The 17753-nt window shown below is 39.8% G+C and overlaps 2 protein-coding genes across 4 annotated transcripts in view; one reads left to right on the top strand and one right to left on the bottom strand.

Annotated features, from left to right (window-relative positions):
* The window catches only part of stau (double-stranded RNA-binding protein Staufen), a 57831-nt gene extending 52116 nt beyond the window's left edge, over positions 1–5715 (bottom strand). For both annotated transcript variants that reach the window (XM_071666942.1, XM_071666941.1), the window contains exons 1-3: positions 5543–5715; positions 1684–1793; positions 614–1377 (exon numbers count right to left, since the gene is read on the bottom strand). In XM_071666942.1, the coding sequence (XP_071523043.1) occupies positions 614–1377; positions 1684–1792 (873 nt within the window). In that variant the 5' untranslated portion in view covers position 1793; positions 5543–5715. The remainder of the gene's footprint in view (positions 1–613; positions 1378–1683; positions 1794–5542) is intronic.
* Positions 5716–12167: 6452 nt separating this feature from the next.
* Positions 12168–17753, top strand: part of LOC139751487 (vesicle transport protein GOT1B) — a 29544-nt gene continuing 23958 nt past the window's right edge. Inside the window, exons 1-4 of one of the 2 annotated variants that reach the window (XM_071666944.1) lie at positions 12168–12316; positions 15413–15504; positions 16686–16864; positions 17651–17732. In XM_071666944.1, the coding sequence (XP_071523045.1) occupies positions 12292–12316; positions 15413–15504; positions 16686–16864; positions 17651–17732 (378 nt within the window). In that variant the 5' untranslated portion in view covers positions 12168–12291. The remainder of the gene's footprint in view (positions 12317–15412; positions 15505–16685; positions 16865–17650; positions 17733–17753) is intronic. The other variant, XM_071666943.1, reaches the window with a different exon arrangement.

Genomic DNA, 17753 nt, shown 5'->3' on the forward strand with positions numbered 1-17753 from the left:
GGGAAAGGCCATGCAAGGGGGTGAGAGTTGGGAGACGAGGGAGAAGCAAGGGATGAGGTATCTAGAGAGGGAAGGGAAAGGCCATGCAGGGAGTTGGAGGCTTAGGGGAGGAGAAGGTAGACCAATGGGGAGAGGGGGGGTTGGGAAGGGGAGGGAAAGAGAGGGCAGTGCAGGTAGTGTGGGTCAGGGGAAAAGAAGGCCATTCCAGTAGTTGGGTTTAGAGGGGAAAGCAGAGGGAGGTGGGTCAGGGTAGGAGAGGGCTACACAAGAGGTGGAAGTTGGGAGATGGGATAGCTGTACAGAGAGTAAGAGGTCAAAAGAGAGGATGGCTGTGTAGGGGGTTGGGGTTGGAAGAGACTGAAAGGTCACATATTGGAAGAAGCATTTCTGTTGGTTTCAGTGGGATTATGTTCACCCACTGAAACATCAACATAAATCTAAACTTCAAAGCCCATAATGAGTGAAACTTCAAATTTATGTTCAAGCCAGCTGAAGAAGCTTATGACATTAAAGCTACAAACCATGAGTTCCAAGATTAAGTTTTTCAATAACTTTATAATAATGCTTTCTATATGCAGTACTTTAAATACCCACTATAATCATTTTTACTGACCTGGTGAGGTCCCGAATGATGCATGACAGAGTGTGGAGGGTGGGTCATGTGTGGAGGACCAACAGCTGCAGTTGCTTGTAGGTGGGACTGAGGGTGCGTTGGTCCTCCATGGTGACCTCCATGTGGCCCACCATGAGGCCCACTGTGTGGCCCACTACCACTGTTGCCACTATGTAGTCCCATGTGTGGCCCAGAGTGAGGACCACCATGACTATGTGGACCACCATGGGGGCCTCCATGAGGGCCAGAATGAGGCCCACCATGTGGTCCTGAATGAGGGCCTGAGTGAGGCCCTGAATGTGGGCCAGAGTGAGGGCCAGAGTGTGGGCCAGAGTGTGGGCCTGAGTGTGGGCCTGAATGTGGGCCCGAGTGTGGTGCAGAATGTGGAGCAGAATGTTGTGCAGAATGAGGGGTAGAATGTGGAGCCGAGTGGTGAGGGCCATGGTGTGGAGCATGAGACGGGTGTGGACCATGATGTGGAGCTTGTGCCGGGTGATGACCCGGGTGATACTGTGAGTGAGGAGGACCTGTGTGTGTGGGAGGACCTGTTGGGGGAGGTTGAGGAGGTCCACTAGGGTGATGTGGAGGGGGACCAGGATGGTGTGGGCCAGGGGGACCATGATGGTGATGAGGAGGATGGTGATGATAAGGTGCATTTAGGGTGTGGTGGTCAGGACCAACACCTGAATCTGGGTGACTCATGGCCTGAGTCATGACAGCCATCCCACCAGCGGGAGCCATCATGGGCGCCATGCTCACCAGACCTGCAACCAAGACTTCAACAGTGACTGAGCATTCAACAGTTATGGCTACACAAGGCAGACAACAGGACACCTACAACCAACACTTATTCATAGCTTGTACATAGTAGTTCATTCCAAAGTCCTTTAAAATACTCTTCATTGTGCTAAACTAAGTTACAATGCATCATACTCTCTTTAATATCAAAACATGCTTGAAATAGTGCATATTGTAAACCCTTTCACTTCCTACTATTCATACATCCTAACCAACTAAGGGCCACTTATAGCTGCTTCAGTACCTATAGGTTGATCCCAGAAAGTGCTAACCTTGCATGGAGACAGGTGGTGGTTGTGTCATGGAGACCATCATGGGAGGTCGCTGTTGATGGGGAGGCACCAAGCTAGGCTGAGCCATGCGCATGGGAACTTGCGCCATCCTGGAATAAAAGACCCATCAAGCTGTATGACAACTGAAATGAAACACATCAAAGATCTGCTTCCTGATGATGTTAATGGTTTAAAGTATCATGGGCACCATAACATTTGATATAAGTAAAATAAATTTCATAATGGTTTGGTTACCAAACATGCTTGCATCATATCTTTAAACTGATTAAACTGATTAAATCCTGATCAAAACATCATTCTATATAGTGTCTTAATGAAATTCATCTTGTGCTATCAAATATAATTCCAAGAAAAAAAACTCATTTATATGATTCACAACTAAAATACAGCATATTCAACAAGGTAATAATACCAATGAAGTTCACTTATATATATCTCGAATTATCTATTTATACATTATACTTGATTGCTATTTCCCACATCAGCAAGGTAGTACCAGGAAACAGATGAGGAACAGCCCATCTACTCATATACACACATATATATATAAACACCCATACACAGACATATACATACATATACATATCAACATATAAATACACATACACAGACATATACACATATATACACATGTACATATTCATACTTGTTTGCCTTCATCCATTCCTGGCACCTGCCCTACAGGAAACAGTATCACTACCTCCTGCTTCAGCGAGGTAGCACCAGTAAAACAGACAAAAGGCCACATTCGTTCACACTCAGTTTCTAGCTGTCATGTGTAATGCACCAAAACCACAACTCCCTATACCCATCCTGGCCCCACAGACCTTTCCATGGTTAACCCCAGGTGCTTCACATACCCTAGTTCAGTCCACTGACAGCACATTGACCCCAGTATACAACATCATGTCAGTTCACTATTCCTTGCAGGCCTCTCACCCTCTTGTATGTTCAGGTCCTAATTGCTCAAAATCTTTTTCACTCCATCTTTCCACCTCAAATCTGGTCTCTCGTTTCTTGTTCTCTCCACCTCTGACACATATAGCCACTTTATCAACCTTTCCTCACTCAAAAATTAATAAACATCAAAAAAATCAGTACCATAGTGTTTGCCATAAAAAAAAAAGCATATTGCTGTGACATTCATCCTTAATTGGGGTAAACCAGTGAACAAATAACAAAGATGTGAATGAAGATACAAAGAGTATATAAAAATACAAAATGCAAAATCCACACGTACATGTCCGGCAAGTAATTCAAAGTATCCAGAATCTTCCACCCTCACACTCTTCATGGCCTACAATTGCATATTTGACAATACCCATCATATAAAGAAGAAAGTATATAGCCATCACTTTGAATGTAGCTATGTTAATGTTCAATACAGAAGATACCTACTGAAACAAAGTATCTATGATTGCAACACCAAGAGTACTTCTTGAAAAGCTGTAGATTCAGCATCATTCCAAGATAAAAGCATCCTTAATATGGAACATATCTGGATTAACAAAAGTCATATTTGTCAATGATTTGGAAAATCTGATCTCAAGTATTTTTGGAATAAAAGTAAAGTTCTGCTCGGTATCACTATCAGCAGTGGAAACTTAATGACATAACTTGGAGAATTTGATTTCTTTCTATTTTACTAATTAATACAAAAGGGACAAGTTATGGGATCAGTGTAAATGTAAGGGAAGCAAAATAATTGACAGGGCCTATTCAAACTTCACCTAACCTTCCCAAGCAGCTGAAACTTATCTAAACTTTTAAAATATCCACAAGTGGACTTCAGGACCTACATCCTGGTTTCTTTTTGTTCCATAAAGGGTTGATTGGAAGACATAACTGCAGAATTTATAGACAACGACGCAGACTGAAAACACTGCTTCACCAAGCACATTGTTAATGAAACAGATTGCGTGTATAGACAGTTACAGCAACTACTGTACATGGATCCAAGACAAGAATTGATCCATCAAACAGATACCTAGGGGCACCAAATAAGTTAGCTTAAGCTTCCTACCCCAACAATCCTCTGCCAACTGTCCAACTGATACAAGGAAGGGCAATGCTAGAAAGCAAACTCGTAAGCAAATGTTAAAACAAACAACACATCAAGTACCTATTAATGCTACAGCCCAAGGGGAAAATCCAGGGTCCAAGAACAATGAACACACTGCATCCAGCCATAAAAAGTAACATGGAATGCACAGTGGAAAATAATAAGACCCTGGATACATATTCAAAAAGTGTACTAAAACAACCTAGTTATGATGGTCATGCGAGTCTGTGTTGTGCAGCTTCCAACAACTTGGATGACCGATGACCATTCAGCAGTTTGGACTTAGCTCAAGCTATGAGGGTATAAGACCTCCAAAGGTTACCTCAAGTAAATGCTAGTTAACCTCCTCACATGCAGTCATTCTATGCAACCACTTGCAACAGACCACATTAATTCTGATACCCTTCTAAATACCTAACAATTTAGCTGCAAGCTGAAACTAGCCCTGAATACTGTTTAATATTGTTTTGCAATGGGAGAACAGTCTTAGAAAACAGAATACAAGTTACAGAGAAATATACAGAGCATTATATCTTAGTATAATGTGAGGCGATAATAGTTAATGATAAAAATATCAGAGGAAATAGGAAGGTTAAATGACATAAGTGCAAATGAAACAGAATCTAGAAAAACATTATCTTATCTCTCCAGCAACACAAATTTCCCTCAATTTTCATATTCTTGTTGAGATATATTAGACAAACAGATGACACACTGACCAGCCATTCGCACCACCTCTCAACCTCCCCATATGCAGCCATTCCACACACTCCTAATCAGCAGCCCATGTTAATGTTTGTGTATTTCTACTATATATATCAACTGTTAATGAAGGTTAGGCGAGTTCTTGTCAGGTTCTACTAATATTTTTCCTAGTGCTTCTCATACTTTTAATCAACCCCTCAAATTCAAGTCTCACCTCTATCAGCTTAATATCAGAGAAAGCACGATAATGCTCTGAATCATCCTCCGAGGATTTTACTCTATTATCTAAAGATCACAGTACCCTAAAAGAAATTATGTCATTATATTCCTAAAGCTTATTAAGTGCTGAGCAAAACTAGTAATTTACCATTTCGACCACAATGCCTCCAAGAAAGGGAAGGTGAGGTCAACAGTGGTTCTGCTTATTCACTGCAAATGCATCAGCCTTCTATTAATTAACAATTTCCCTGCTCTTCACAAAATTTTTACCGTTGCCTTATCTAATATCACAGAATAAAACATACGAGCTCTAAATAATACCCTTCTTTCCTCTACACACCAGACTACCATTGCACAACACAAAATCACTTTCGGTTTAAAAGCCTAAAGTGATGTGGAGCTAAACTTGACTCTTGCGGTCATCACTTGCCCCTGACCGGGACAAGTAGCCATTGCATAAACTTACATACGAGAAATTGCTCTGCAATCATACGACACTGGTCGTATTGGTTGAACAACTTCAACACCTACTCATAACATTTCCAGGAGTCTTCCATTTGCTAGAAAATAACACCAGAGTGCAAAACGCGAAGTTTCGCAGTTGAATACCTTTGCAACACATCAATTCAAGGCCTCACCATAGTTCTATCTCAATCAAAGTGACCAAGTACATACAGGTTTACCAGATTCACTTCCCTTGACTCTACAATTACCTTTCTAGCTCTGCTCGGCCTTGTCAATGTTAAAATTATTATTTCGTATTTAGTCTGTAATGAAGACGATCATCGTCTCATCCCTTGCAGACGACATAGCTTACCCCCCTAACAAAACATGTTAATTTTACAGACTTACCTTAAACTTTTAGCCTCTCACTTCACGTCAACCCAGAGAATTAGAGTTGTACTTAGGTTGAAATGAAATCAGAGGCGAGAGGATCAATAAATAGTGGTGAAACGTATGGCAAACAGAGACAATATCCTACAAACTAGTGTGCGGCCATGCTGATGTGCGGAGCTGACAACACTGGGCGCGTCCTAAATGACCCTCTCTATACATCAATTTCATCCTAATTTTAAGATTATATCCTTAAAAAAACATTTCTAATTTCATCAATATGAATATTCTAGCGTAAACTTATCGCATGTGTTCATTAATTCCTCTTAGATGTGAAGAGGTCATTGTAAGATTCATTTGTTTTGACACTTGAAGTTAAGTTCTGAGTTTGTAATAGGTGTGAACTCGACCAGACTTGCTGGTGCAAGAAAAAAATATTGTTTTTCATCAATTTAATGACTTTGCAGCTTGTCAACCAGACACTTCTCTCTTATCTATCTCTGCAGCGAGAGGAAACAAGAGCCACTTGAAGGATCTCTTTGGAGCTAGCTTAGGAGGACTCAGAAACATTAGCAAACACCAACAGGAAATATATTATTCTTCTGGTTGATGATAAAGTCTGATGGCTGCAGCCATGAGGTACGAGGGCCATATCATGCAGAGAGTATGTCTGGACTTATAATAAACTTAAACACTTAAAGTGCGTTCAAAGATTTTTCAATTGGTGACGTCACGTTGATGGCCTTTGATGACCCTGGCCTTATACTCAAATATCAACCAATCCTCAAGCAATAAAGAAGGCTTGACAGATGCTAGCTGCATGATGTTCACTGAATGAGAAGTTAGATCCTAATAACAGTTTTTTTTTTCCATACAGAGAGAGTCAGACAATGATATAAAAAGAAGAAATGGGACAATGCAGAAAAAAAAAAAGGCTCAGGAAGTAATTAGAAGGGTAAGGGTGAGGGAGCAGGGCTAGACTCAACATGCATGATTGAGGGATGTGGTGAAAATCGTCTATTGTATTTTCGAAATTTGAAGGTTTGGGATTTGTCCTTTATACCCCCTTCAGACAGAAAGGTGCCTTTGTACGTGTATGATGTACTTAATGGCTGTCAAACGTTGAATATGATTTAGTCGAAATTCAGATATCGTGAAATACACAAAGTTGAATAACTGGGGGTCTTCAATGGCGCAATGAATGTATTAGTTCCCATGGCGACACATAATTTGGCATCCACCTCAACCCAACCAAAACAAATGAAAAAAAAAAAATATCCCAACACCGCCCGGCCTCTACACTTTACTCTCTAACTTTTATCCTTTCATGGAAAGCCTACTTACCATGGTGCCATATCTCAATATATAATGTTATGATTATCTGGTTTGTAAAATATGATTGTTGATAATTGCAGCACAGAGTACAGAATATATTTCAATCCCATGGAAAGGGATTTCAGGTGAATGGGGAACTTTTTTCATTGAAATGTATTTAGTTAAAGAGTTTCATTGGCTTTCCAAAATCTATTCTGGCGTTTTGATGAGAAAATTGGCGTTAACACGGGCTTTTGGAAAATATCTCTATAATTCAATTCACTGACCACATAGTCATGTGCTGAACTTTATTTACTACCTCAAGCAAAATAAAAGATGATAGTAACACTAATTGTCATTTCACATATTTTTCTATTCAACAAAAAATTAGTAAAATTTTAGAAATTTATATTCACTACTAATTTTGTTTGATTTGATCAATCATACACACGCAGAAATACTTAAGGCAGTGCAACTTCTCTGAGTTTAGCTGTTGCAAATTTATCATTAACTTGTCCTGTAAGGGAAAGGAGGTATTTGCTCTTAACTTGCATGTACGGGCCGTCTGGTATCATATACACATTGGTTTGAAACCTGGTCGCGGCAACCGCTCCACAGTCCAACCAGCTGTTCATCCTCCAGTAGGGATGGTCGATAGATGCACAAAGAACTCATACAGGAGGCAACAAAGATGGTACCAGAATTAGTTTTTGAAAGAGACCGACGAAGTGGACAGTACTTTATCAGGTGTAGGAACATAGCAAACAGAGGAGGAATCGTAAAATTAAGTAAGAAATTCGTAAATAAGTATGTAAATAAGTACTTTTATGGTAAAAGAAGGTGGCGGATGAATGGGACATTGACTGACGACATGGTTAACGCAGAGAGCATACATAAAGTGTAGAAGTTGTATGATAGTAGAATGTTTAGTTAAAAGCTGGGGGACCAACGCGAGTAAAACTCCCTCCCCGTATAGCACTACTACATTGCGTAATAACAATGAATAAGAACAGCTCTAAAGGAGTTTTCGGTGTACTTCAAGGCAGGTTTTAATTGTCTCCTACAGTCACTGACCCAACCCTGGAGCTCGGCTCCATCTTACTGAGTGTGCTCGAAATTACACAGGGTTGTGGAGCTTTGCCCGAAAGGGAAATCGGCAAGATCAGTAAAGTTCTCTGAAAAAAAAGTTCCTGTTGTCAGTTAGAAAGCCAACCTTTGTCACTAAGTTCCTCACGTCGAATGAACCACTAGTGAAGCCCGTCCTACACATCTCCCATGACTCTTAGTAGCGCCTCCCTCTGCTGAAATGACATTGGTTTCGTACTAGCCGTCCTCCTCAGCCATCTATCCCTCGTCGTCTCTTTCTCCGCTGAGCCATTCGTTCCATACACCTCATATCGAACTTCGACCCGTTTCATGGAATTGTCGCATAAAGCTTCTCGAATATGGGAGCTGTAACTTAAAAGGCTTTACTGTCAACAGATGCCCTACTTCACCAGGATCTCAGGCCAAAAAGAGGTAAAAAGTTGAAAGAGAGAACGCTTTGCAGAAAATGTCGTGCATCTTGAGTTTAAAGTTTCATTCAGGTCCTCAGTCGTTCTTTCCAATAAGAACACCAAGTCGTCCACAACATCGTGAATAGCTTTTGACAGCCTCAATTTGGGCACTCCAGCAGGTTTCAAACCGGTGGGAATAGTTTGTTTTATTTTTGCCCCGTCGCACGACTGAACGTGAAAAACAGAAGTAGCTGCAAAGAATATGTATGACACTAAGAGGCACTTGACAAGAGGGGTAAACACCAGACTGCTTCAAACTGTGACTGTCGCGGCTGACAGCGCACGAGAATTTCCAAGATCCACTTCTGTACACCAGATATACGACCAGACGTCACAGATATATGGCCACAACACTGAGACCCAATATCAGTTAAATGAGAGTTCGTAGGACTCTAGCTTAATAACGATCAATTTCTGGATGGAAGGTCCATCCTTTGTATGAATGTAAACGAAACACAAAAAGCCTTCGTTAACAGACATATTATTCTTGATGAATTCCACTTGAACAAAATCTAATGATATGATACAGCTGCTGCCGGTGCATCAGGAGCTGAGTCAAGCAAGGGTCAGCAGTACTTACTTGTGCCTTTGAGCAGCAGCTCAGAGTTCAGTGCCTCAGACTGGAGGCAATAGGCTCATGAACACATTCAGAGTTTGAGAAGATTGGGTGAAACTGATCCATGATTCTGCTTAGCAGATGTGAGGTGATGGTGTTTTACTGGGTCGTACTCATACAATTGAAAATAGGTACGAAATTCCTAATCTTCTTCCTTCTAGCTACAAGGTTTGTAGGGAAGAGCAACATTCTGGGGAACTGCTTGTGAATATTGCACCCGCCATCCAAGGGCAAATGTCCCTCCCTCTAGAGCACCCAGGCGTGTGTCCTGGCTTTGGTCATGGGGGTGAGGGAACCTATCACCAACTACTTAAGATATAGAGCGACTGGACGGCTGTTCCACACGTTAGCAGAGTTGTCGTGTTGGCACATCCCATCTGGAGAATATAAAAAGGTCTTAATTAACCCGGTGATGCGAGCCGACAGGTTTGGTGGAGATTAAGATGGCTGGCTAGTGATTACGAGGAGTCGCTGAATCATCAGGAGACGGGAGGCGCCATCCATAGTAGCAATAGCGATCGATGTTCCCAAAGGCGAGATGTACAGTAACAGAGAGAGGAATCCCAGGAACCATCTACGGTAGGAGTAGGAGGTGTATTCCCTCAAAGAAGGCAAAATGGATGACCCTTACGGTCAGGAGGGACATAATTACAAATCCATTTGCCGCCAACGGTGAAAGTTCGGCGACCAAGAAATTCTTTACGTAATTACGATACGTTGCATATGTTGCAATACATATAAAGTTTTTACACCTATGTACGTATGCAGACACAATCTAGTCCATGCCAGGTGTCAGCCTGTTGGGTTTTTAGACTGTACTGTAGTCAGAACATTGTATTAGATTAACTATCCTTATCTATGTTAAACTCAGGAAGAACCCGTGAGTGATTTTCCCGCTAAATGGTGAATGTAAATATCCACCATTCATCATCTATAAAACTCAATGTTGTTCCTCATTTGGGAATAACTGAATCTGGGACTTGACAACGACGCACTTATAATCCATGACCCACGACCTCAAGTGAGAAAGAAGAGCTTAACAATATAACAATATATTAGATATGGCCATACTGTACAGGGGGAGGGGATGAATCAAACAGACCTTGCTTTATCATCATATGGTATATTGTGTTCCTGGTACATTACCCAGGTTCAGTGGTGTTTGTTTCATTTTATGTGTCCCTCGTAACTAAAATACCTTGATATTCATCATTTTAGAATCCAGAATATGGTGAATGTTCGACTCTATCAGGAATGACTAGGATCAAATCGACGGTGAAATCCATGAGTATTTATCCTCACAAAGACGCTTCCATTACTTAGTTCAATGACCTTTCAGAAGTGACCGCTAGAAATTCTTGCTTGTTCAATGAAAATCGATTCTAGAGTTTGTGATAAACCCTTACACTTTTTTTTTTCCCCCTACATGTTCAACTGTAATAACCTATAGTGCTAAACAGAGATTATTGGTACTGCACAAGTATGGAATATACAAATTCTCTCCTAAAATCAGTGAACGAAGAAGCAGCATCTGTATACTATTACTTCCAAAATATCAACGCCTTATTTTCATTGGCTGTCTGTCCTCATTGCCTGCAATGCTTTTAATGTCCCCCCCCCCCCCCGGAAATTATTCGTGCGTCTATTCTTAGCATGTTACTGTGTTCATATCATCTGCTTTTATCATTTATACATATGGCTACATGTTGTATGCATTATGATGCATTCACTGTTTCATAACATGCTTGCTAAGACTTAGCAAGTTCTGCTGTTTATTCACGTGCGTCCATTATCTATTTCCATTTCGTATTTTTGTAAATGCATATTCATATTCGTATTATAGATTGTAATACCCACGTTGGTCCATTTTTTTCTTTTCATGTGGTATTTGTTATGTAATCAGAACAAGTCTTATGTTGAAGTGATTATTGGTAGCTAAAAAATTCTGTATATCTGTTTTTAAATGATAGGTATAACGCAATTGGCTGGGACAGCCAGCCGCCTTGCGGAACCCACTTGCGTCAGTAATAAATCATTTTACAAATGCGGTGTGGCATATGGCCCTTGGTTTGACAACCAGTTTTTTGAGGGATAATGGTAATATCTGAGATTAATGTTCAGCTGTGTGATATATCTTAAAGAATAAACAATTTAGGATGAATATTGTTTTCACGATACACGTAGAAAGCGTATACTCATGTAGTTATGTAGTTTTTCCTGCAATTCTCTTACGTAACGATGAACCTTGCATTTCATAAGACGTTTCTCCACTTAAGAAAACATATTTGCATCTGCTGTTAATTAATATGATTGCTCTCAGATGGCCTGGTGAGTTTAATTTGGTTATCACGTAGTGACAATCATTTCATGTACCGAAGATACTGGAGTGTGGTTGTTTAACACGTGTCGTAGAATCAGTGTGTTAGACTTTCACTTTTCTTTAGGTTTACATTTTTATAATATCTACTTGTAAATGTCCTATTTTCAAAAGTATTATAGTATCTTTGGTTAATATCCTTGGCGTTTCCTACGGGATGGTGACACTTACACTTAACACTAGTGTCTTTTTTTTTGCATATGGGTCATCTTTGTATATATTCACCGTTTACTTATCTATTTCTAAGGTGGTTCAGTATATTTTTCTTTAAGGTTACATATTTGTAAACACGCGTATGTCTTCATACTGGAGATCAATTTTCAGGTCTTCTGGTGAAAGTACCATAACTTTCTGGTATCTCATAAACAATGCAATTAGGGCAGTGTAGTGAATTATATAATATTTGTTCTTTTTGGAGTGTTATTGAATTCTGTATCATTTATTAAGCAGCTATTGCCTTACGGTAAATCATGTAAATATTTTGTGTTCGTTTCCTTGAGTTTGTGTTTCCAACGTGTATAATAGTTATTATCATTATACTCATTGGGTTAACTATATCATAATGATAAGTTAAGAATGATAATATTCATTCTGTAATACTCTACTGTACAATGAAATTGAACTACGACAGTTATGCATGTATATTTTTTAGGTTCAATTTCCCCCTCTCAGAATCTAACATACGAACAAAGTGTACAATGATCAACATTGGTCTAAATACAATTGATGGATATTTTCTTCCTATGAATGATTTAGATTTAGAGTTTGTAAATTTTCATAACATCGAAAGTTGGGTCATTTATTGTCTTTTTGGCAGACAGATGTTGTGTGCGTTGGCTGGTGAACTCATCATCAGTGTCCATTCAAAACATGTCTTCGTGTCTCCTGTAATACAACTCTCACCATGATCAACATCACAGACACTCAGAGTGAGTCTTTCCTACCCTTCACGCTTATGGTGATGCCCCAAGATCACGAAGTGCAGGATATTAGGGAGTTGTGACATGGAGGAAGGTGTCTTATGTGTGTTATGACAGAAACAGGGAATGCGAGCTGTCAGCTTGGCTGTCCAGGGCACAGCGGCGGTAGTCGACATTGAGCTGTTAATGAAAATGATTCCTGGTCAGGTATTTCGCACGATGGTGTTGGTAACCGGACAGTGGAATATTACGGAGATATGCTCCCTGGATGCCAGGTTTTGTGATGTGTCTGTGTGCTATTTATAACATAGTGTGCAGCTGCAGTGGTATGGTAGGTTCTTGGCTGGTCTAGTGAGGGCTGACCTGCCTCAGGTGTAGTGAGGGTTGACCTGGTTGAGGTGTAGTAAGGGTTGACCTGGTTGAGGTGTAGTAAGGGTTGACCTGGTTGAGGTGTAGTAAGGGTTGACCTGGTTGAGGTGCAGTAAGGGTTGACCTGGTTGAGTTGTAGTAAGGGTTGACCTGGTTGAGGTGTAGTAAGGGTTGACCTGACAGACGTGTGGTGAGGGCTGACCTGACTCAGGTGTAGTGGAGGGCTGACCTGGCTTAGTGAGGGTTGATCTGGCGGTTGGGCGAGGACTGAGCTGTCTGAGGTGTAGTAAGGGCTGGTCTGGCAGACGTGTGGTGAGGAATGACATGGTTGGTATGGTAGAGACTGACCTAACTGAAGTGTGTCATGGGTTGACTTGGCCAAGGTATGGTGAGGGACAATTTGACTAGGGTGTGTTGAGGGTTGATCCGAGATGAGTATGGCAGGAGTTGGCCTGGCAAGCTATTGTGAAAGCTGACCTGGGGAATGGTAGGGATAGTTGAAGTTTGATATGGTATGGACTGACCTGGTTAGAGAATGGCGAGCTGATGGTTGGGGTATAGTAAGGTTGACCTGGCCGGGAATGGTATGGCTAACTTGGTTAGGGTATGGTGAGGTGATCTCTCCTAGGTGTGGTAAGGGCCGACTTGATCTGGTTATGGTAAGGGCTGACCTGGCTTGGAATTGGAATGGCTGGTCCGGCCATATATATATTGGAGATGGAAGAATGGCGTGAAAAAGATTTTGAGCAGTTGGGGCCTGAACACGCAGGAGGGTGAAAGGCGTATACTGGAATGCTGTGCTGTACTGGGGTGGATGTGCTGTCAGTGAACTGATCCAGAGCATGTGAAGTGTCGGGTAAACCATGGAAAGGTCTGTTGGGACATGGTTGTGGATAGAGAGCTGTGGTTTCTGTGCATTATACGTAATAGCTAGAGAACGGATGTCTGCACGTGGCCTTTCTTTGACTGTTTTTGGTGCTGCCAACATATGTTTATGTGGTGAATTACCCACCCTTGCCTACATAGGGTTACATTGGGAGTGAAAAGGTCCTTTTGGTGAGATTTAGTCATCCTCAGTGTAAAAAAAGAAGTACAATCTCAGAGAATTTTTCACTCCAAAAGAGTCAATCATTTCCCTGTTACTGACTGCACCACATCCTTCAGGAGACCCATAAAAGGGCTTCTTGGACAGTATTATATCAGTATATTCTATTTATATAGTGACTCCAAAATGCCTGTGATTTGGTTAATAAATACCTATGCCATCTTAGCTACTAGTAAAAATTGGGACATGCTATCCATAGCTTACCCTTAAACTGCAACATACATCATTTGTTAGTATATGATCATCTGTGACGTTCATTACCTAAGAGATAATAATTTAGTAAGCTATTGGTAATTCATTTAAATTCAAAGAAATTTACATAATTTTATTACTAGGTTCTAATATGAGTTGTTGGTAGAGTTTTTAAGCTCAAAATTTGAAGTTGAAGAGAATTTAAGTAAAACTAATGTGTCACATCTTAATGGAATTAATTAGTAGAGGACTGTATGTTTCATATTTTTTAAGCATTTGAACCCCATAACCTTATCTAGCTTAGCCTAACATAGGACTGTATGGGAGCTATTTATGAGGTGCTTTCATATGAAAATGGTGAGAAATGTTTTCTACATTTGTAGTTTCTTTTAAGTGATCCAAATCCCAAATACTTCAGGAAATTGTACTGATAGATTAGACAATCATTTTCTTTTCTTGCAATCATTGAGATGATGTATCTTTTGTTGGTAAGATGAAATTACTTAAGGTTGCTTTTTTATTCCTTTCGACAAAAATTTGCCGTACATAGCTAAACCCAACTGACCTCACTCATTCCCAACCAAACGAAATCTGACTTTTTTTTCAACATCGAAAATATACTGTTTGTCAAAGGATAGAAGAGGATGATAAGGGTCTGGGCATACTAAGGATTGCGGAAGGAAAGTTCATTGTTTACACGGGTAGAGATGGATATGTTTGAAGGTATAGGAATCCTGACAACTTTGAATGGATAAGAATCTTTGGTTTTGAATGTAAATTAGAGGAAGAGGCTGGATGTGGTGAAAATGAAATGCCTGAGGATGATATTTGGCTTTTGGTTGGTTGATCATTTAAAGATTTACTTAATCAAAGCAATTTGTTAGTGAGCATAGTCTAATTGAGAGTGCTAACCTGTTCTGCATTGGTTCATTTATATTAGAGGATGAGTTAAGACTGATTTAGATCTGTGAATTGGAATTGGAGGAATCAGTGGGGGGGATGAAGTAGATGGAAGGATGTAGTAAAGGAGGCTTTGGATATTCAGGGCCAGAACTCTCTGGAGTATGAGAGGCATGCATTGGATAGATTGAGTTGGAGCAGTGTGGTATATGGGTGGGTGCTCTTCTGTTGATATACTGAATCAAGGCATGTCAAGTGCCATGGAGTAGTATGCAGAGCTTGGGTATGCATGGTATACTTCAAGTTCATTATATTGTATGTAAAGTTTGAGAGATAGGATTTGTGCTAATGAGCCTCTTCATGTTCTTGACGCTGTGTCATGAATGCAGGAATGGAAATTACAATTAAGAATGTTATTATTATCGATATTATCAATTAAGAAAACATCATTTTAGTATTATAACAAATGGATGCTTAACAGTTTTCTAGTTTTTATCATTGAAGAAGTTCAGGTGGATTTACTTTTTTTCTTTTTTCAGAAATTGGAGTTGGGTTTGCTGCCTTTGGGGTCTCCTTTATCTTCTTGGGTGTCATTCTCTTTTTTGACAAAGGACTACTGGCCATTGGCAATGTAAGTACCGAAACAGGTTTAGACATCATAAGTGCATAAGAGGTTTAGGCAAGCCAAAAAAATGTCTAAAAATTGTTCTGAAAGAAATGTACTGTAATTTGTGTATTCACTAAGTTAGCACATGTGAGCTTATATGAGGGATAGCAATACGGAAAGATAGGCTTTGTAAGTTTGATGCATAACATGCTGTGGGTACAAGGTTATTAATATACAGAATTCTCACCAGCTTTCATTCTGGTAAGGAAAAGTACATTTTAACCTGGTGTTAGTTAGATTGTGATACACAGAAGTAGATTGTTGGTAGTATCGAATAAATCATGAATCTTGTGTTTATTGTATAGTTAACATAAATACTAACACCATAATTGTCTTCAATATAATTGTTTGGGATTAATCACTGAAATAGTATAGTTTCCCTGGGGATAGGGGAGAAAGAATACTTCCCACATATTCTCTGAATGTCGTGGAAGGTGACTTAAGGTGTATGGGTGTGTGTGTTTGAGTGTGTGTGTGTGTGTGTGTGTGTGTGTGTACATCCTCCCCTCCCATTTTTTGATTTTTCCAAAAGAGGGAATGAAGAAGGGGCCAAGTGAGGATTTTCCCTCTTAGGCTCAGTCCTCTGTTCTTAGCGCTACCTCACTAATGCAGGAAATGGCAAATATGTATGGAAAAAGTGTATGTTATGTGAGGTAACATGGTCAGTTGTATGTGTAATCAAGGCCATCTCATTAATACTTTCTGTCTCTCTAAATCTGGAGAAGGCATATAATAGGGTTAATAGAGATGGCTTTGGTTTTTATGCATTGTATGTGACAGCTAGATACTGAGTGTGCATTTGAAGCCATTTTTCATATGTTCCTAGTACTACTTCTGGGTCAAGAAAGGCAATTACATATGAAAGAATACATGATAGTATTTTTACAAGAAAGTGTTTTCTTCATAATTATCAGATGCAATATTTCTGTGGTGCTTATAACTTTACATATTGATAGGAAACACTGTAAACAAACTTATTTTACTGTCTTGAAATTCATGTGAGCAGTAATTGTATTTGTTAAAAACAAAATGAGCAAGTATAAAGATTTGTCATTAATGGTAAAAATGGATGATTATAATTTTTATTGCATTTTGAAGTCATGTAATTATGCATTTTTAAAAAGAATTCATATTATATTCTACAGATTCTCTTCCTTGCGGGTCTAGCATTTATAGCTGGTCTTGAACGCACATTCCGATTCTTCTTCCAAAAACGCAAGTGGAAAGGATCAGGAGCTTTCTTTGGAGGCATTTTGATTGTCCTGCTTGGCTGGCCATTAATTGGCATGTGTATTGAAGTTTATGGTTTTATTTTATTATTCAGGTAAGTGACAACAGTCAGAAGCAGTTTTGAAATTGAATATACCGTGGAAGTAGATTTAAGGCTAACATGTTAGGCATTTATGATTGATTAGAATATTTGGAGGGACCTGTCTGAATGCTTTTAGAAAATAGTTCTAGAAGGGATCATACCAGTCATTCAGAAATAAGTTACCCAAGCTCTTTAATACGAGCTCTTAATATGGTGTTGTGTTTCCCTCACATCTCTCCCAACCCAGTGCATTTGGGTTGGGTTGGTTTCCGCTATAGCCATTTCTTTTCTTGCCATCACCAGAAGGTTGGGGTGCAAGATATGTGAAACTCTGGGAAAGGGATAACAACAATATCATTATTTGAATACTCTCAAAGCATAACTGGATGGGTCAAGGTCAGCAGTTGGTTATGGGTGAAATGCTGATAGTATGAGTTGGATACCATTGATGAGGAATCTGCAGGAGTGCATGGTGAGTGTTGTATATATGATGGGTTTTGCATAGGCCTCTGTTACTTTATAGGTAGAGGCATAATGAAGGCAAGTAAACTTAGTCATATTTGATCCAGGCAAGTAAACTTAGTCATATTTGATCCATTAGCTTTGTGGAAACTACAAGCAGAGAGGAGTTTTTGAAGGGAAATTGGTCTCTCTGATGAGTTTGAATAATTATATGTGAAGTCAGGTGAAGCCCCAGGATTGTTACGTAGAAAGTTATAACATTGTTCATTGAGTAATATTTGAGAAAAAGTTAAGGCCTGTTTCAAAATATCAATGACTGGCTTTGTTTCTTTTCAGTGGATTCTTCCCCGTAGCTGTTAATTTTTTGCGTCGCATGCCAGTCATCGGGCAGTTACTCAACCTTCCTTTTATCAGTGGAGTAAGTTTAAGTGTTCCTATA

The sequence above is a fragment of the Panulirus ornatus genome, chromosome 11 (genome assembly GCF_036320965.1).
Source record: "Panulirus ornatus isolate Po-2019 chromosome 11, ASM3632096v1, whole genome shotgun sequence".
Lineage (NCBI taxonomy): Eukaryota > Metazoa > Arthropoda > Malacostraca > Decapoda > Palinuridae > Panulirus > Panulirus ornatus.